Source organism: Protomyctophum bolini, assembly GCF_963924005.1.
Source record: "Protomyctophum bolini genome assembly, chromosome: 21".
Taxonomy (NCBI): Eukaryota; Metazoa; Chordata; class Actinopteri; order Myctophiformes; family Myctophidae; genus Protomyctophum; species Protomyctophum bolini.
This window is the reverse complement of record NC_137882.1, coordinates 15,807,345-15,828,290: the sequence shown is the minus strand read 5'-3', so window position 1 is coordinate 15,828,290 and position 20,946 is coordinate 15,807,345. Positions and strand designations below refer to the sequence as shown.

General features: G+C 44.0%; 1 protein-coding gene across 4 annotated transcripts in view; it reads left to right on the top strand.

Moving 5' to 3' along the window:
• The window catches only part of asap1b (ArfGAP with SH3 domain, ankyrin repeat and PH domain 1b), an 82,038-nt gene that overhangs the window by 35,479 nt on the left and 25,613 nt on the right, over positions 1-20,946 (top strand). For 2 of the 4 annotated variants that reach the window (XM_080794053.1, XM_080794051.1), the window contains exons 4-13: positions 961-1,035; positions 2,164-2,213; positions 3,033-3,162; positions 7,672-7,757; positions 10,392-10,467; positions 10,973-11,059; positions 12,973-13,073; positions 14,359-14,428; positions 18,130-18,217; positions 18,579-18,627. In XM_080794053.1, the coding sequence (XP_080650179.1) occupies positions 961-1,035; positions 2,164-2,213; positions 3,033-3,162; positions 7,672-7,757; positions 10,392-10,467; positions 10,973-11,059; positions 12,973-13,073; positions 14,359-14,428; positions 18,130-18,217; positions 18,579-18,627 (812 nt within the window). Of the gene's footprint in view, positions 1-960; positions 1,036-2,163; positions 2,214-3,032; positions 3,163-7,671; positions 7,758-10,391; positions 10,468-10,972; positions 11,060-12,969; positions 13,074-14,358; positions 14,429-18,129; positions 18,218-18,578; positions 18,628-20,946 lie in introns of all 4 variants that reach the window. The other 2 variants (XM_080794052.1, XM_080794050.1) reach the window with 1 other exon arrangement.

Genomic DNA, 20,946 nt, shown 5'->3' with positions numbered 1-20,946 from the left:
CCATGGAGGGAGAGATTGATTCTGACGTTGGCCATATGCAGCAGAGGCACTTAAGAAGCACATTAGCGCCCATTAAGTGTTGTTTATTTCCTTCGCCACTGCTCTACGTGCGTGTGTGCTCGTGCGTGTGCACTCGTGCGTGTGCGCTCGTGTGCACACTTGGCCCGTGGAGAACAGGGATTTAAATGCTTAGCGCAGTTGTATTATGACCTCGCTGATCCGGACCACTAGAGCTGCTGAGGGCCTGGTGGCAACCCGAGCTACTGGCTAGCTACATCAGGGCTTAGCGATAGTCTGCACTATAGGGCTGCTGAACTGCATTTGTGCAGTTGGATGCATCCCCTGTATCCTATGTTTGCTTCTCTCTGGCTACAGGCAACTCTTAATGCATCAGTGCTCCGTCGCTAGTGAACTGAGCATTCCTTCTCCCCCACTGTAGTTGTGATGAGGGCTGGATGGATGCTGCGTCGAGCTCTTGTTTTGTATGCTAGTCGACGGGGCTAATCTATAATCCTACTGGATTTTTGGATTTGGCGTAAATTCCTGTTTTCATCATAACTGGTATTAGAATGAAAGAAACTGTCTTGTGTGTCCATTATTCCCTATAATAATCTCCTAGTCGGGCGCGTGGAGAGACCTCGTATGTTTCAGGATTCAAATGCAAAAATATAGCGAAAGTATAGCAGATCTACAAGCTCAAAACGTGCTTGCTTGGCGCAGCGTTTCGAGCTTGCGGGATCTGGTTTTGAGGCGTGACGCTGTATGATCAAGAAGGGCGTCAAGTTAACAAAAATAAAATACAAACATAGAAGGTTAAAATGCTGAGATAAGACGTTTCTGCCCGACAGCAATGCTATTCAATTTAATCATTTTACTGTTACTACTATAGGCCTCCGTGCTACCTTTATAGTGTAGGAGTGTGTGGTGTTTTGACTGCAATGTGTTGTTTCCCCCCATCAGCTCCAGAGCCTCAGTCATAATGTGATCTTCACCCTGGACTCACTGCTGAAGGGAGACCTGAAAGGAGTGAAGGGGGTAAGATGGACTGGAGAGGACATTCCTCTTCCTAGGTTCTCACACTCTGTCTCTGTCTCTGTCTCTGTCTCTGTCTTTGTCTCTCTCTCTCTCTCTCTCTCTCCCCCCCACCTCTCTCTCTCTCACTCTCTCTCTCTCTCTCTCTCTCTCTCTCTCCCTCGCTTCTCTCATACTCTCATATCCTGGCCCCCCATGGGAGGAGACAGGAGGAGGGGAAATAGAAGCCCACTCAGCACATCTCTCCATTCATCTCTTGACGTGTGTGTGTGTGTGTGTGTGTGTGTGTGTGCGCGAAAGGGAGTGTGTATGTGTCAGCACATCTCTTTATTCATCCCTTGACTTCTGTATGCATTGTGTGTGTGTGTGTGTGTGTGTGTGTGTGTGTGTGTGTGTGTGTGTGTGTGTGTGTGTGTGTGTGTGCGTGCACGCATGTCAGCAAATCTCTAATCTACCTCCAACTTGTGTGTGAGTGTCTGTGTTTTGTAGCTTGAGCGTCTGTAATAGAGAGAGAAAAACAGGATGGGGATCTGGGCGGTCTGCCTCTGTTCTCACTCAGTGGTCCCCAAACCTTTTTAGCTCAGGGCCCAGAAGAGAAATTATATGTTTGGCGTGGGACCCAAACTAGTGAAAATCTGTTTTCACTAAACATCTGTTTTGTAATTTATTGGATTTGTTAAGATTTTTCTTTTAGGTCTTACTGGGAAAAAAAACCATTGAATTTTGGTTTTTAATTCATGAAAACTTTTTGGGGGAATGTTTATTTTTTTAATTTATTTTTTAAATGTTTTGAAATGATAATAATAACTAAAAACAAACAAATTATTGGAAACTGTAAAATAAAGGGATCCACAAAAATGTGTCCGCGACCCACAGAGGGGTCCCGACCCAGTGTTTGGGAACCAGTGCTGTGTAAAGTGTATTAGTGTATGAAGCACTGCACATTAACGGGTCATGAACCCACGGAGGGGCGTGGCCACTTAACTGGTCTCTTCCCCGGACATAAATTAGAGGCAGAGCGTAGACTTTGACTGACCATGATGACTCTGGCCCCCCGGCGACCCCTGTGTGTGTGAGTGTGCGTGTGCGTGCAGTTTGTTGACGTTTGTGTGTGCTCCCATTTCTCTGCAGGACATAAAGAAGCCCTTTGACAAAGCGTGGAAAGACTACGAGGCCAAGTTGTAAGTATTTCAGTCTGTGTTGTTGTCCTAGTTGTATTATTACATCATCCGTACTGTAGCGTACATGTTTGGGATTGTTTCCTTAGTAACCGTTCATCATGCAGTCCTCTCCTGCAATGCACAATTCCACACATTTTGAGTTAAAGCGTTAACAATTTAAATTATGTATAGTATGTTAATACAATATAGCCTAACTCATACAATATTGTCTCCCTAATTTTTTTTATTGAGCCATTTAGATCGTGTCAAAGGTCATATCTCACCTAAACACAGGAGTTAACTAAAATGTTGACCTGATGGTCAAGATTCAATGTATCCTCTGATCAGGCTCTATAGATCAGTGGTTCATGTCAAGGACCCCCAAATTGACACTCTTTAGCCCCGTGGACCTCCATTAGAAAATATACGCCAGGGACCCCCATAAGAGAAGATTTTTACGTCTCTAGCAGTGACTCTTAACTATTTTAATTTCAAGGACCCCCAGTTTGACATGCATATTAGTTTACCTACCCCCATTTAATGGCATTTCTATCTCTGGGACCACAATTTATATTGTAAAATCAATGTTAATTTAACGGGTCCATTTGGTTCAATTTGTACACTCTCAGAGTTACAGACCCATAAGGGTCCATTTGGTTCCAAACTATCATTTAGTTGGGGTCCCCCCTGGAACTCCCTCAGGGACCCCTGGGGGTCCCCGGACCCCACTTTGGGATCCTTACCCATAGCAGTCTGGCATAATGTAGGGATCCTTACCCATAGCAGTCTGCAGTCTCTGACCTCTGCAGTCTCTGACCTCTGCTCCTCTTTCTGTGTCAGTACAAAGATCGAGAAGGAGAAGAGAGAGCACGCCAAGCAGCATGGGATGATCCGCACGGAGATCACGGGGGCCGAGATCGCCGAGGAGATGGAGAAGGAGCGCCGCCTCTTCCAGCTGCAGATGTGTGAGGTGAGCTCAGGGCCGGTTGGCACGTTTAGACACTTTGACTGTTTGCTCCTGGAGCAGAGCGGCAGAGCACAGAGGGCTGCTGTGGAAAAGACACATGTATACGTTGGATGCACGGCGACACGACAACAGCTTTTAAAAGTGAAACGCAACGCAGATCACTGGTCAAAGATCGTTCGAATGTGCTTGTGATTAACCACATTTACCATGTTGTCCCTATTTTTCGCATTTAATTTGTGAAAACGTTTTGCAAAATGTTCACATGTTTTTGCCTTTTTTTTAATATCAAAAAAGATAATTTTTTAAATAGGTGTTTAACACTTCTGTTGACAGCTATTAATGAATTGATGTAGCCTCTGTCGTGCCTTCCATTCTGAGCGGATTTGCTTGAGGCAAAAATTACCCCAGGTCCGTGGAACACATATCTAAATCATCCAAAACATAAACCTTGCAACCGCGACTAGGCCGTAAACAACACTAATTTAGATTAGAATCGATTAGAATTCGCTAAGACGTGTACAGACGTCTTTACTTGGCATCATAAGTGTTTTAAGAGACGGATATGAAGGTCACCTGTTCGATGCCCACTTTGTGTGTCCTGGACTGTGAGGCTTGGCAAAGTCCCTGGGTGAAGGAGTTAGCCAAACAGCGGTACGATACACATCACATTACATGGTTGACGATACCATACATGGACGATATTGGTTCATTCATGGAGATAAAACGTAGGTAGGTTTTTAAAGCTAAAAAATATATAGATAAATAACTGAACACAGTGATTCTCTGGCAAATACACAGACATTGTAATTGTTGTATTGCTGGAATTCAAAATGGATACATCGATTCAACTATCGTTACACCCCTACTAAAATGTAATTGTGACTGATCTCTCCGAGCGGTGTCCTGTTCTGTGTTCGTGCTTGTTATCCATCTGAGAGGCTCTTTCACTATTTACTTTTTCCGTTTTCTCTTACTAAGACGGATGGCATTACTTTAGATGCAATTGCTTTTGAACAGACGTGCGTTGTTGTTGTTTGCTAAAGAGGGGGCCAAACGATAGAGCTGTCCTCTTCTATGTAATGGCAAGGATAGTATGCTATCGATGGTGGATCATTTCATCACATAGTCCTCCAGGTAGTCCTGAGGACGGTTCAAAAACAGATCAGAACCAGCGCTTGAAACCGATAATGTGTCAGTGAGTCATAACTTATATACATAATTATAAATATTGTCAATGAGCATCCAGTTCATGCGACAGATGGGACTCATATTATACAGCCAATTAGTCATACGCAGACAGTAATACTATTCGTAACTACTTGATTCAATGGGTTCAAAAGCAAAATTGCTATATCCGCGAATGTTAGACACTCCAGTCACGTGAAAATGTTTTGGTGTGGGTGAGTCAGAGTTGGATGTAGAAACGTATGTGCCAGAGCAGCGGCAAACGCTATTCGCATTGCATTGAAAGCAGAAATAGCCTCTGAATGGTGAATGTTTGTTTGATGCAGCATTCTCCATTCCCTGTCGAAATCAAATAGACTGAGGTTTATTTGATGCACTTAAATGCCTCACGCTGCGCTTCAATCATGTCCTGTACAGTAGCCTACTAGTTTATTTATGATTTGAGGAAATGTTTCAGGCTACTGTTGTTTCTTCTGGGATTCTTTTTGTCCTGAGCTTGTCCACTCTTTGAAACCTTATTATTCTTCATATATTCGTCTTTTTATGATTTTCATTTTCAGTTTTTTTCTTTCCAACCCAGCACCTCTACTAATTGATGTGCGTATTCTATTAGTTTTTGAATAAATCATCAAGTAAAATGTCGTTATCGTGACAGCCCCATTTATAGTAACTTAAAGTTACAGTGTCATGCTTGATGTGGATGGCCCATTGTTTCTGTGTGTTCACGGTCCTTTCTCAGACTGACATCCAACAACAAGGCAGTCGGATAGGCAACAGGAACACTCGCCCCAAAACACACTCACCCTCATTTTATCCGCAGACGGCTCACCCCTTCCATTCTTTGTTTTACCTTTAGCAATAAGGTTAGGTTTAGACATAATTTTACTGAGGTTAATGTTAGGCATAAGGTTAGGCTTAGGAGTAGTTTTACTGAGGTTACGTTTAGGAATAAGGTTAGGTTTAGACATAGTTTTACTGAGGTTAATGTTAGGAATAAGGTTAGGTTTTTAGGAATAATTTGACTGAGGTTACGTTTAGGAATACATGGCGTTCCGAGGTTGGCGGATTTGGCCCGAGGCGAGCGTGCTTTGGTGGAGCTGCTGTTATTTGTATAGAGCCCTCTGTTCACTTCCCTTAACCTAATTTCTCACACACACACACACACACACACACACACACACTGCAGTGCTCTTTCAACTGTGAACCTGTGTGGTTTTACCAGGGCTGCCGCTACAGTTAATTACTAGTAGGCCTACTACTATTTTATAAAACATACTGTATATTCTTTGCTAGTCAAAGTAACGGGAGAGGAGTGCATATGGTGCAGTGATGATATGAAATTTGAGGTTTATAAACAACATCCTTGTTTAGTTAATCTGGAGACACTGGAGAAATGTTGGGTTGCTCTTCGTTTGAAGCAAAGCTCTCTCTCATTCTCAACCACCATATTAGAGGATGCCCTCTCTCCTCTTTTATCTCACTCCTTCATCCTACGCTGTGAGGCAAAGGCAATGCTCAGCAGGCTGTGTTATTCTATTATTTCTCTCTCTCTCTGCACCCTCTCTCTCTCTCTCTCTCTCTCTCTCTCTCTCTCTCTCTCTCTCTCTCTCTCTCTCTCTCTCTCTCTCTCTCTCTCTCTCTCTCTCTCTCTCAGTGCCCACTAGGCCCAGCCAGTGCTGTGAGCCTTGCTGCTCGTTCAGCACAAAGAGCTGAAACATGCCTCTCAACACTCTAAAACCCACACAGGGCAACAGACAAAATGTGGATAATCTCCTGTCCCACTATACTGTGTGCTAACGGACAATAGGAAAAATTCATGCACACACATGCGCACACGCATAATCGTCTCTGTCGGATGGAAACCTCATTATGTCCAAAAACAGGATTCAAATAAAAAAATAGGAGATCTACACGCTCAAAACAGAACTTGCAGATCTGCTACTTTTGATGCTTTTGTGTGAAGCTGTAGTATGATCGACTAGGGCTTTAATAAAAAATAAAAAAAACACAAAAAGTTTGAATATGGAGATAAGAGGTTTCTGCCCCCGACAGCAACGATATCGTATGCACAGCCATGCACATTCTCACTCGCTTGTGGACACTACGCTCTCTTTCACTTACGCACGCACGCACGCAAGCACACACACACACACACACACACACACCCACACACACACACACACACACACACACACACACACACACACACACACACACACACACACACACACACACACACACACACACTTAATATAGTGCATGATAAGCAGTAAAAGAGCAGTAAAAGAGATAAGCAGAACTGTACGGGGGTGTTTGAAACCTCAGGAGGGCATTGTTAAAACTAAATAAATACAAATCCAGAGCCTGAAGATGGTCTAGATTAGAAAGTGGCCTGTTAAGGGACCATCTCGGATTATACATTTATCTCCTTTAATGTATTCATTGGTTTTGGTGAGCATGCGTTTGTCCCGTTGGGACACATGCACAGCCATTTTCCTTATTGTGCGTTTTTTTTTTGTGCAAACAAAATGAAAACAAAGCCAGCACTATCAGTCATTTGAAAGTGTGTTGGGAACGAGTGGAGTGGTTTTATAGTCTGACTATCACTACATCTGGCTCACTGATCTCCACTCCCACGGTGTCGAGACAACCCTGACTCAGTCTACCTATAGATGGAATATCACTGTCGGGGCAGAAACCTCTTACCCCCCGTCATCAGCAAAACCCTCACAAATCACCACAGCTTAAAGGACTTAACGACATTGACATTTCCGCTGTCATTAGATTCTGTTGTTCACAGCTTTGGCCATAAACTGTGCCTAAATGGAGACCATTTTCCATTCATAGAGCTAATAATGTTTTGTGTGACGTGAGCTTATCGCACGCCACCGATTGGAGCTCGGGTGACGCAGTGGTAAAGTCCCCGCCCACCACCACGGATTGGGTTTTGAATCCACCGTGATGCATCCGGCGTTCGTCGGGCGTCTATGCGAACACAATTGGCCCGTGTTCGGGAAGGGAAGCCGGGCAGGGAGGGTGATATCTGTCACTGTATGTACTCATACGGGCGGAGGGAGTGTTGGGCGGGAGGAGTAGGACGAAGGCTCTACGTCCTCACGGTGGGGGCTCCTCACTGGCAGCCAGGGGTTAGTAGGATACAACAGCCGTGACAACACAGAAATGTGTGTGGGGAGGAATCAATTGGCCTAACTACTAAATTGGGGAGAAAAAGGGGTGAAGGGGTAAATAAATAAAATAAACAGACTTTGGCTGGTAAAATGCAGACTAAATCCTCTCCATCGTTGTCTTCTCTTTGTTTTTTTGCAGTACCTGATCAAAGTGAACGAGATCAAGACCAAGAAAGGGGTGGACCTCCTCCAGAACCTCATCAAGTATTACCACGCACAGTGCAAGTACGTTCATCCATCCGTTATATGCACCATTATCCACTTTATGGCTTTTTAGGGACATGTCCTGGATCAGTGGTTCCCAAACCTTTTACTACTTTTACATTCGTTTTCTAATTTATGGATTTATTTATTTGTTTATTTATGTGTGAAACGAATGAAACGTTGAATTTGGCTCAATAATGTATAGGAAACCAAAATGTATGTATTTACTCGAGACCCATGCAAATGTGCCTATATGACCCACAAATGGGTACCGACCCACTGTTTGGGAAACCGGGATCGCGTGGGAAACCAGGATCGCGTGTATCACAGCTATAGAGGGTTTTGTGTGTTGTTACTTTTCCAAAAGCTCTACACGGCAAATTCAGTTTTTTTATGTTTTTATATAAATTATAAACGAAGACTGCAGATTTGTGAATTGCCTTTGAGGCGATGTCACACTGCATTTGTATGCAGTGTGTGTGCACTGTTACCTCTGCTGTCTCCTGCTTTCTCCAGGCCAAATACACAGCAATTTGCTGGTCCTTGGCACAAAAATGTTTGAGAACTACTGCTTTAGAAGGCATTTGTAAAATTGGCCCACAGTCTTAATCGTGAATGAAGTCAGTGTCTCTTTTTGCTTCCGTGACTGTCTGTCTCTTGATTTATCTCTTTCTACTTTATTAGTTTATTTGGATGGGACATTTCATATGAATGCAACACAAATCCACCACATCTAGCAAAGAGGCTAGTTCCATCCACAGTCCACACACAAAACCTAACAACAAAACAGCCAAGAACAGTGTACAGTGTAGGTATAAAGTGCATCTTGGTTTAGCAGTGTTTTTATAGGGCAATACAGATTTGTAACTAAAGTAACTTGTGCATAAAGTGCAGTATTGCTTTCAGGTAATACTGGATACGCTGTCAAAGTGCACTAGACTCACTCGCATCCCTCTTTGGGACTCTTTCCTCTCTCTCTTCTCTCATATCTGCGTGATCCAAATAGCCCTTGAGGACCCGGGGGTCATCATAATGCTGTAGTGTAGCCCCCCCATGAATACTGATGAGTCCGCCATCAGCGCAGACTTCTGACAGCTCTGGGGGTTTTGTGGGTAAATGGCGGGGCGTGCCGCTCGTGGACACCGGCGCCCCTATGACAGAATGACAAATCCACTCTGTACTGTTGCTAAGGTCCTGTCATAACACTGGGAACCAAAACAATGCTGCTCCCTGGTAATTGACTCAACCGCTCGGAGCCCTTGACGGATAGAGGTGCTGTGTGATGCTGACAGGCTATAGGAGACACCAGAAGATAGTGAGGAACAGATGAAGGACGCATCATGACCTTCTGTGATACAAAGTGAGGTCCGTGGACCCTCAGGGGTCCTTGAGGGGTTCCCAGCAAACATGGTTAATAGCCTCTAGCATTAGCGTCACAATCATTTTTAACCATGCTTTATATTTTGGCTAATCAGAAATAGCAGATACACAGTGTGAGAGAGAGAGAGAGAGAGAGAGAGAGAGTGTGAGAGAGAGAGAGAGAGAGAGAGAGAGAGAGAGAGAGGATTTTGGGGTTTAAAATAAACTACAGTATTTATAAAGGCAAATAAATGAAGTCCCTCACATTTGTATGTAAATTACATCCTGCACATATTAATTCTACATTCATTATAAAACTCTGAACTGTTGAGGGAGTCTGGGAGATATACTGTAGGTGGATTATTGCTCCGAGTCTAATTATCATTATAACAATGTGAGGAGAAGAAATGGGGGGGAGGGGGGGGGGGGGTTATATTCGTGGACAATCACGTTGGGATTTTGTATGTGGTGTCATTAAAATGTATGTTGACATGATGGCACCCTTATCTAGAGAATAAAAAACATGGCAGCAAATGAAAGGCAAGTGGGGGGAGAGGGAGAGGGAGAGGGGGGGGGAGAGAGAGAGAGAGAGAGAGAGAGAGAGATCATTACAAGGGAGATTTGTGGGTGCAAGGCTGCAATGGAGGTGTCTATGTGCCACAGTCCAGATCCATAATGGATGGCAGGATGTGCTAAGCAGCAGCTCTACAAATCTGCCGTGGTGTGGATGCAGCAGCCAGCCCAAATGTCTTTGCCAAGACCCAAAGGCACAGGGGGGGAGAGAGAGGGGGAGCGTGGCCATACATTAAACATAAACTGCACCACTAGTAATCATTATTTATCATCCGGTCTAGGGTCGGGTCGGTATAAAACGGTTTTTAAGGTCAATCATCACACCAATGCAACTCCTTGTAACTCAATGAGTTGCATTGGTGTGGTTTACCTTAAAAAAACGTTTTGTCCCGACATGACACTTTTGTGTGGTTTGGGCTTTAGCAATTCCCCCCCAAACGGCCCGCTTTTAACGATTCCTATAACAGTGGACACCTTGGCTTGATGTCAAATTTGGTGTTTTGTCGTCATGTTTGGAACATGGTCTAAAGTAATAAAAAGTATTCATGCTTGAACATTTAACAATGAATGTCTAATATTTCTACAATTGCCACAAAACCTGTATATCGAATCATTTTGGGCATGAACAAGAGGTTATGGGAAACCGTCCGTCTGACCTTTAGAGAGGACAGATAATGTCAGTGTGTGTTCTTCTCTCATATTCAATATCTCTTCTTCTTTCAGTTTCTTTCAAGACGGATTGAAGACGGCAGATAAGCTCAAACAGTACATCGAGAAGCTGGCAGCTGATCTCTACAACGTAAATAAAGTCAAGACTTCTCTATTCTGCCGTATGCTTCTTGTTTTTGCGGAGTGGCTTCCGCCGCGTACAAAGCCTCAGTAAGTGTCGGTGTCGTGCTCAGTAAATGGCACATATACAAGCTCACAACGTGTCACAATAGTGACACGTTGTCAGGTTGTGTATCTGCTATTTACTGCCTGCAACACCAGCGTGCAGCCAAGTATGAATCAGGCTTCAGGGCAGATTGTGTGTGTGTGGGTGGATGGACAAACAGGAACACATGCATTCATGTTATTATGTCCTCTAAACTGTTGCCATGCAAAAGCTTTCATTGTAGAAATGTAATGAACATTGGTAAATACTTCCAAAAACACAACTGAATCCCAAGGTTATTGATCCATAGTTAGCATTGCTGTACTTAAACTCAGCTTCAGGTTTTGTAGATCTTGGGCGGGGTGCTTTTTCAGCTGGACTGACTGACTGACTGACTGAAACCCTCTGTGTGTGTTTTGGCTGTCCTCAGATCAAACAGACTCAGGACGAGGAGAAGAAACAGTTGACGGCCCTCCGAGATCTCATCAAGTCCTCCCTCCAGCTGGACCAGAAGGAGGTAGGCGGGCAGAGCCGTGCCACGTTGGTTTAGGCCAAAACTCACAGGCTGGGTGAAATGCCCCCTGAGTCATAACTGTATCAGGCCCAAAAAGGAAAGCACATACAAGATACCCACATGGTGAAATCTGGCCATGTTCCTACTCCCATAACAGATAATAAGAGTAGTCCTGACATCACTTTCACTACCCCTGGTCTTTTCTTTTGTATAGGGATCCCCATCTGCAAATCTTAGATCGTGTCATATAAGAACTGTGTTCCAAAAATATACAAACCACCCTGGGCGATTTTGTCAGGTATGTGACTCTGTGTCGTCTATGATATGGAGTTGAGAAAAATAACAATAAATCTTACAGAGGACTTGGGGGTTAAGTGTGTTGTTTGGGTATACATAGGAGTGTTAATTTTGTAAACTATGACGAAAAATTTCGTCAACAAATTAAAACTAGACTAAAATGTTAGGGAGGGACTAGTGGAGAAGAGATCCGGTAGAACTAAAAGAAAGAAAAGACGAGTCATTTTATGTTTGGTTGTGCTCGGGTGTGCATTTTTACGGGTGTCCATTTTTGTCAACAAAATCAACTGTAGATTTTAAAAATATATATTTAGTCGATTAAAAAGACTGACCAAAACTAAATCTAAATTTGCTGTCAAAATCAACACTATAGCTGGATGCAACAAATGTAAAGGCATGTCGGCACAGAATGATATAAACACTGTAAAATCACCTTGTGTGCACCCTCTATCCTGAACACTACGACATTTTGACACAGTTATTCAATTATATTTAACACCTTTATTTTCTAGGTTGTCTTGTTATAATCACACCCACAGGCAGCCAGAGTGCGCACACATGCACGCATACACACACACACACACACACACACACACACACACACACGCACACACGCACACACGCACACACACACACACACACACACACACACAGAGTCAGCACTAAGGAAGAGTGGGCACGCACGTTTGTGTAAAATTGGATATTTTGTCTAATATGTTAAAATGTAATATTTGAAAAATATAAAAGTATATAATATAAAGTAATTAAGACTATTCTTAACCATGCACGGTAGCCTACATCATTAGCAGCCCTAAAAGTAACCCTCAACCTCTTGTTCATGCCCACAATGATTCGACATACAGTACAGGTTTTGTGGCAATTGTAGAAATATTAGACATTAATTTGTCAAATGTTCAAGCATGAATACTTTTTATTACTTTAGTTTAAACCATGTTCCAAACATTCATTTTATTTTACATTTTGGACGACAAAATACCAAATTTGACATCAAGCCAATTGGTGTCCACTCTTCCTTAGTACCCACTCTTCCTGTTAACCCACACAGGGAAGACCCTCTCTTGTCACAATCCACCACCTGCACCTGAGTTAGAGCTCTTACACGTGTCCCCTCTATCTCCCCCTCTCTGCTTTCTGCTTGTCTGGAATCAAGTCTAGAAGAGTAAGTGCCGCTGCATGTCTAGCATGCTAGCATCCTGTTCTGCTTGACGATAACTAGAGTGGTTTGACACCTCCCCCCCCCCCCACCATCCACCCCCACCATCTGCCCCCTCTTGAAATGTTGACAGCATGCTGTGTACTATAGGTCGGGTTCTTCAACTCTCTCTAGTTCCGTGTTCAATTTAGCTTTCAACAAGAGGTCATGTATCCGGCCTAGGAACAGAAGAGTTTCTTGAAACATGTGTGCGCCTAGTGTGTGCACAACATGGGTGTGTGTTTGCGTGTGTGCGTGCGTGTGTGTGTGTGTGTTTGCATGCCTTTAAAAGATCTATGCTGTTTGCAATATGAGTATAAGATTGGCATATTGTGTGTGCGCGTGTGTGCGTGTGCGTGTGCGTGTGTGTGTGTGTGTGTGTGTGTGTGTGTGTGTGTATAAGCAGGACTCTCAGAGTAAGCAGGGGGGCTACAGCATGCACCAGCTGCAGGGGAACAAGGAGTTTGGCTGTGAGAAGAAAGGATATCTGATGAAGAAGAGTGACGGGTGAGTTATGACGAATTATGACGAGTTATGGCGGCTCTCCGACCCCGACGCTTCCCTACAACATGCGACCCGACGCCACAGCGTAGACGGTCCACCCAGTGCACCCACCCGCCCATTCAACGGCAGATTTAGCAGACCTATACAAGCTCGTAGCGCGCCACTCGGTGGCGCACTATGAGCTTGTAGATCTGCTAAATGGCAACAGACAAAGTGCTTTCCAACACTTTCTGCTGGTGCTGCACTGGAGAGCTACTTTTTACCCAATGCTGTAATGCTGCCCACATTCATGCAGTCACAAGTAATCTGGATGTTCCTTTAGGGATTAAAACCACTGAACTATAATGAACTGTGGATTGACGATGACGTAATAGTGAAGTCACCGCGGCTGACGCCATATTGGTTAATCTCCCACAGCGATATACAATGTAATATGATTTAATCGAGCTCTATACACTGAACGTAACCTCTAACCCCATTATCTAAATGTGACAGAAAATCTTTACCCGTGGACTGTGCGTGCCCCAGATGGACAGTTTTCTCAGAAATAAAGAATTTAACTTCTCAGTCGCCACGACTGATTTCAGTCATTTGGATTCCATAGAAGCCAGCATGTCTTCTATGAAAGCATGTTGAGCGGCGAAAATAGCCAAAATAGCCAATCTATAAACTCTCAATGCGTCTGAGAGCTTATAGATAGGCCGTTTACGGTGACTATTTTAAGATTAGAGCACTTGAAGTGGTCAAACTTCACAAGCATCTTCCATAAAATTGTCTCTGAGATCAATACCAGTAAGACACGTGCACGCATCCGCCTGGGTGACGGCAGACTGACGGCAGTCTTCTCCATGTATGGCTATCCAGGGTTTGATGAGGTCTGTGTGGTGATCTTCATATATGGAGACGGCCATATATGTAGCGTGTCACGAGGCGTGACCGACTGGTGGCCATATATGGTGACGTGACGGACGGACTGACTGACAGGTTTTGCAGGTTTTCTTAGTAATCTGCAACCTACCGTCGCGATAACATTTGCTAAAATAAAAACTAGCAGAGCAACGCAACCTGCTGTGAGCTTGTAGGTTGGCTATTTTCAGCATGCAACCAAGTGTATGAATCGGGCATTACGACACCATCAGCGCCCGCCAAAATACATTTTTGTCGACAAAATCAACTATAGATTTAGTCGTCTTAAATCTTATATTTATTCGACTAAAACTACACTAAAACTAAATCAAGTTTTATGCAAAATGTGCTGTGAAAATCAACACGGTATCTCCTCCCACAGGCTGAGGAAGGTGTGGCAGAGGAGACAGTGCTCAGTGAAGGCAGGAATGCTCACCATCGCCCACGGCACGGTGAGTACACATCCCAGTTGAGAGAGAGACACACACACACTTAATAAATACTGGTATGATTGTACCAACATGAACACACACACACACACACACACACACACACACACACACACACACACACGTGACAGACACATACATGACAGACACATACGTGACAGACACATGCATGCACATATGGACGTGCACACACATGGGCACAAAAGAACTCCCTCACCCCACTCACTACTGGCTGGCTGTGTGGATCAAAGTGAGGAGAGAGAGAGAGAGAGTGTGGCGTGGGGAGGGGAGGGGCTGTGCGATGAGCATTCTCAATCTGGAGGTTGGCAGGATGGAATTGACATAGATGGGGTTGTCATGGCAACCAGCATCCCCCCTTCCCTCCTAACCCCCCTCCTCCTCTCCCCACTGAGCCTGCTGTATGACTCATCCCTGGATATGAGGGGATTCACTCATTTCTATGCTGGAGGCATTGCATCTCCGCACCAGACATTGTTCATTGCATTGCACTCTTAGTGGAGTGATTTGAATGAATGAGTCATTAGCTCCATTTCATTAATGCTGTCATTAGCCCATATAAAAACCTACAAATGTCATCTAAATCAGTGGTTCAAACACACCTTTTCATGCCATGGACCACAGCATTATATTGGCGGGGACCCCCATCTGAAAATGTTTTGTGCAAGGGGGACCCCCCCCCCCCTCCCCCCAGAAGAGAAAACTGTGTTCAAAAATGATATATATTTTTAAATGTTCAAAAATAGAAGCACATAGAAATACATGCATGAAGTGACACGCTATCTGCTACTTTTGACAACCACTGTTCTAAGTCTGGAGAGTTCTCTGAAAGACTATGTTGCCATAAAGCTAAAATCTAAAATGACACGGATGCCAATGGGTTAATAATACAGTTGTTTGTTTATGTATTTTAATCCATGGATATTTGACTGACCACAGATACTTCTCAATCGATCACCAATCAATCCTTATTGTCACATTACATTGCAAGTAACATGGGCAGGTTTCTGAACTGTCAACCATAGTACCGGACAGGGCTGTAGACTCTACTCGCAGCTCTCTTTTCTCATTGTGTTGCCCTAAGAAGGACCACTTATATGAAGATGGGTTGAAAATGTGGCCTGGGCCGTGGCTCAGCGGTCCAGGGACCTTGGCTGGTAATCCAGTCTGGCAGTGTGCCGCGGGTTTGACTCTCCATCTCGACGGACTTTACTGCATTTCACCCCCCATCTCTCTCCCCATTTCCTGTCAGCCTACTGTCTCTGTCCCTCTATAAAACAAATGAAATGAAGGCGAAAGCCACAAAAAAACATATTTAAAAAAAAAGTTGTAGTTTAATTGCGCAGGCCTATCAATGCAGTTAAAAGATAGATGGAGAATCGGAGCACACAAGAGAGCAGAGGAGGTCATGACTCATGAGAGGCACATAAAGTGCATAATGTATACTGTAGCTAATCTGCATAGTAAATGTAAGGGAATGCAATATGTAAGTACAGTATGTGCATACTAAATGAAAGATGCATGAGATGCATGCAGAGATAAAGGAGAATCCAGAACTCCAGATCAGTCCAGTCTTCTCTGCAGCGATGTCCTGCTGTATTATTTGTTGCACATTCACACCTGAGAGCTGCCAAATGCAACCACGGCGTTGAACTGGTGGCCACTCGACAGCTCCACTGGAGCCATTAACACTCACTGTCGAGTGTCAATTAAAAGGACACAAGCACCCTTGCGTGGCTCTGTGCAGTCGATTTGCAGCAGTGGTTTTCAACCCTTTTCATATTGAGGTCCATTATTTTATTTGGCCACAGACCACCATTTGATGAGATTTAGCCTCTCAGACCGAAGACTTTGAATATTTTTGTTGGATAGCATTTTGTCCACGTTTCCATGCTGTATTGACATGATGCCATTAGGAGAGATAACAGGCAAACGTTACATTCTGTAATTGTGTAGACTTCTTGTAAATTAAGTAGCTAATGCAGGTGTTTAATAATAATTTAAAAAAATGTAACCAAATGCACCCGTCATCATTTTACACTCTCAAGAAAGATCTAATAAGGTTCCATTTGGTTACCAACTCTCCATCATTTAGCTGGGGACCACCTGGAAGCCCCTCAAGGACCACTGGTGGTCCCCGGACCACTGGTTGAGAACCACTGATCTACAGCAGGGGTTCTCAACCTGTGGGACCCCTCGGCGGGTTCGCTAAATTATTTTGGAGGGTCCCCAAATGATTTTCAATAATCATTCTGTTTCCGTTTTTTGCAACTGAATGGCTGGAAAAATGGAAATGAAGAGTTTACATAGTACACAGTAGGTTGCAATTGGTGAAGTCGTCCTTTAAGCTTGTTAGCTAGGTGTGGCTGGCGCTAAGGAGGCAAATCTACAAAGAGACAACCAGACTAGCCGGATGTCACTTAACTGGGAAGACAAACACTGTAGAAAGGGCACAGAAAAAATGACTGACGTGGTTGAGTGGATAATTCTTTCAAATCTTTCCCTTTTGCTTCTGTTTTGAAGCTTTGGGGTTAGTTGTGACACAATTACTGTCTGTCATGGGAAACCTCTGGAGATGTGTTTACTCTGAGAAGGAGTCCCTTTCCCTATAAGACATAACAAAACATGAATCTTTTATAGCCTATCTGCCGGCTTTTGTCCCAGCAGAAAACATGAGGAATTCTAATCATTCTCTCTGAATAGTTTGGAGGCGGTTTGTCGCCACTCCCCGAGTTCGTTTCTTTTCAGCCCTTGTGGCAGCTGAGCCCCCAGGGGACTCTGGGTGGACATGGCATCCCGCCCAGCCTGACAACCCAAGCCCCAGGGCTCATCACAGCCTGTTAGCATCTCATTAGCACGCTGCCCTAGCATCCCTGCTGCCCGCGCACACAGGCCTAATGCCCAGTCAACCAGTGGGTCCACTATAGGACTAGCCAGTGCTGGTCAATATGTTTCCTGTGGACTCTACCACCATGTCTCTGCATTGTCATCTCTCATCTAATATTTGTAACCTTGGCTTTGACCTGCTTCTTACCAACTGTATATGCATATTGAGAAATGAAAACACAACCAGCCTACTATAGCGTCATGCATCTTATTGCGTTGTTAGCTTGAACACTATTTGTGGTGTGCAACACCGTTGGATACTGTAAATTAGACTTTACTCTTTGGGCTTCTAGCGCCACACATTCTGTGTTGTTGTTCCTCTGGCCGACATGTGTCGCAGTGCGATCCGATAACCCCCCCCCTACACACACACACACACACACACACACACACACACACACACACACACACACACACACACACACACACACACACACACGCACATGCACACACTTCAGCCGGTGACCGCTGCTTGTAGGACCACGTCCACATTCCTCTGTCTACAAAAAATGTGTGCTTCCGCCACAGAGGAATGTGGCCATGGAATTCTCTCAATTGTATATATAGATGATTAGATGTCATTAAAATCAGTGAATTATGAGACAGTTTGAGAGTAAGCTTTCTTGTGATCACCACGCTCTGACTTATGGTGATAAGTTACTAGCTTAAATCAACATGTCCTTATGTAGAGAAATAAACCTGTTGAAAATTGATTCTTGGTGTGTTCTTCACCTATTTACAGTTTGAGAGTTGAGACGTGTTGTTGTAAATAATTATTTTGTGTGCGTTTGTGCTTTCAGTCCAACAGGCAGCCGGTCAAACTAAATCTGCTCACGTGCCAGGTGAAGCCCTGCTCCGAGGACAGGAAGTGCTTTGATCTCATCTCTCGTAAGCATCAGTACACACACACACACACACACACACACACACACACACAGTCACACACACACACACGTTGATGCACAAAGGCACTTCTTCACGACACGCTCTTCTTCACGACACACTGAAGTGTTTTGTTATGTAAAGCTTTAGCACGATGGAGAATGAAAGGGGGGGGGGGTGTTTACCGCCGCGAGGCAGTTGCCCTCTGACCCACTTCTGACCATGTGTGGAAGACAGGCCGTTATGACGGTGATAGTCCACACAGTGAGAGTCCACACAGTGAGAGTCCACACAGTGAGAGTCCACACAGTGAGAGTCCACACAGTGAGAGTCCACAAAGGTTAAATTACTTCTTTCCTCCCTGCAGATAACCGGACATATCACTTCCAAGCTGAGGATGAACAGGAGTTTGTCATGTAAGTACTTACCAGTATTTAAACGTTAAGGTGAACCATGCTCCTTACAACAACCGACAGACAAACAAACAAACAAACAAAACAACAAACAACTATTTTGCCATAATTGACACTTCTGAGAGAAGTGTCTTTTCAAGACACTCATAAAAGAGTCCAGTGTTGGAGCGTGGATAATCTCAGAGTTCCACAGGGTGGGGAGCTGCCACACTGAAGACTGTCCCCAAAGGTTAGCTTCTCAGGCCTTTGCTGAAATAGAGTAAACTATGCCTCACTAATTCGCCACTTTTTTAATACTTTGTGGTACGACAGTGGCACATGACAATAGCCGGTCTACTTATATAGACCTGAGCGTTTGTACAACCTTGTAGATCTGCTATTTTCACATTTTCTTCTAAGTTGGCATGATTCACAATGTTGTTCTTCATGGCAAATTATGATTTAGTGTTGCGGTGTTATGTCCTGATACAGCGTTAAGGTTGGTTAGAGGTTGATATTGACATGCAGCCATTGACACACTAAAGAGGATGTGAGAGAGAGACTGTTGAGAGTCACCAAGGACAGCAGTGGGATTTGTGGTCAGTAGCAATTCAGGTCATTGTAACCGCATACACTAGTTTCTCATGCAGACGACAGGCACACACACACACACACACACACACACACACACACACACACACAAACCAGCTCAAATACCATAAATTTCAGTTGAGCTGCATGGCCTGAAATGACTCTGATATTTCATATAAAAGCAAAGGTTAAAGCCTCAATCCTTCACCTAATTGCCAGTATGTAGAACAGCAGGAGCAATAATATTATTACTAAAACATCATCATCTTTAATCCTTACCGTACCTGTATACTGTATGTGTATGATATCCGAGCATACAAAAATAAAACTTTTATTTTTTAAATGTACGAACAGAAAGATTTTTACTCTAGTCGTGGCCCATAAAAATTGGTCCACAACCCACAAATGGGTCCCGAACCTACTGTTTGGTAAACGGTGGTCCAGCTACTGTATACCACCGTATCCCTATCTACTGTAACGTTGTGTCCATGCCACCGTACTGTAATATAAGCCCCCCCGGGACGCGACTCACTGACTCCCACGCACATCTATGTCACGCAACTCTGGCTTCCCAACCCATGGGCTCTGCATTATGGCAGCGACTCCCAACCCAATGAACCCGTGGGCTCTGCATTGATGAAATATTTAGGACACCATATATAGCATGCTTCCTGCTGCTTCGGTTCACACAACAATCCCACACCTCTTTCTATTGCCTTGCAAAAGGAAAAGGTCAACACGGACGGAAATGAATAAAAAGTCTATCGCAGAGGCTAAATCATTAAATAATAATGTTTCTACCCCCGAAGGTTCTTTGCCAGTACTTTAATCAGTAAAAAAAAAGAAATGACAAACATGCAGTGTGTTGTTGTATCTATGTACAACAACACACTACCTGACTGTCTACCTGGCTCAGATAATAATGGGTAAAAAAATATAAACACAGAAGTGTGTGTGTGTGTGTGTGTGTGTGTGTGTGTGTGTGTGTGTGTGTGTGTGTGTGTGTGTGTGTGTGTGTGTGTGTGTGTGTGTGTGTGTGTGTGTGTGTGTGTGTGTGTGTGTGTGTGTGTGTGTGTGTGTGTGTGTGTGTGTGTGTGTGTGTGTGTGTGTGTGTGTGTGTGTGGTAAATTAAAAGACTCATTATTCAACTCATTAGAGATAATGTGAAGTATATAATTATCCACATTGAGACCAGAGCTTCAGTTAGGAGGCCTAATGTGTTCAATGTCCTAAATGTATAATAAAGCATCATTAACACAAAATCCTAGCCATGGGGTAATCATGTTTCCTAATTCTAATGGCATGTTTGTCTACGCTATAGGCAAGGCCATCTCTCAAGGCGTCTTTTAGAATTTTAGGGAGCCCACGAAGGCCATGGCCGTCGTTGCCCCTCAGCTTGGCCTTGTTCCCCTAAAAAGAATGGCATTCCCTGAGGCCACAGTGGCCTTAATGCCACCAGCTGACTGTAGTACACTGTACCACTTTCTCCTCTGTCTCACCAGTGTCAACTCCCCTGAGTCCCCATCTTTAAACCAATCCAGGAACTTTGATTGGTGCAGGGCTTAGCATGGATAAGATTGTAAATGCCATAATGTATTTATTTCATTGCAGATAGTCTGCATACATTTAAAATCAGCCGTAAGCCTTTAATTCATTTAATTCTTTCAATGGACTCAAAGGCCAAACTTGTGTCCTCGGCTAAGGGTCAAAATGACAAAATTCCAGGCCTGGCCTACGGTATGTAGGGAAAGA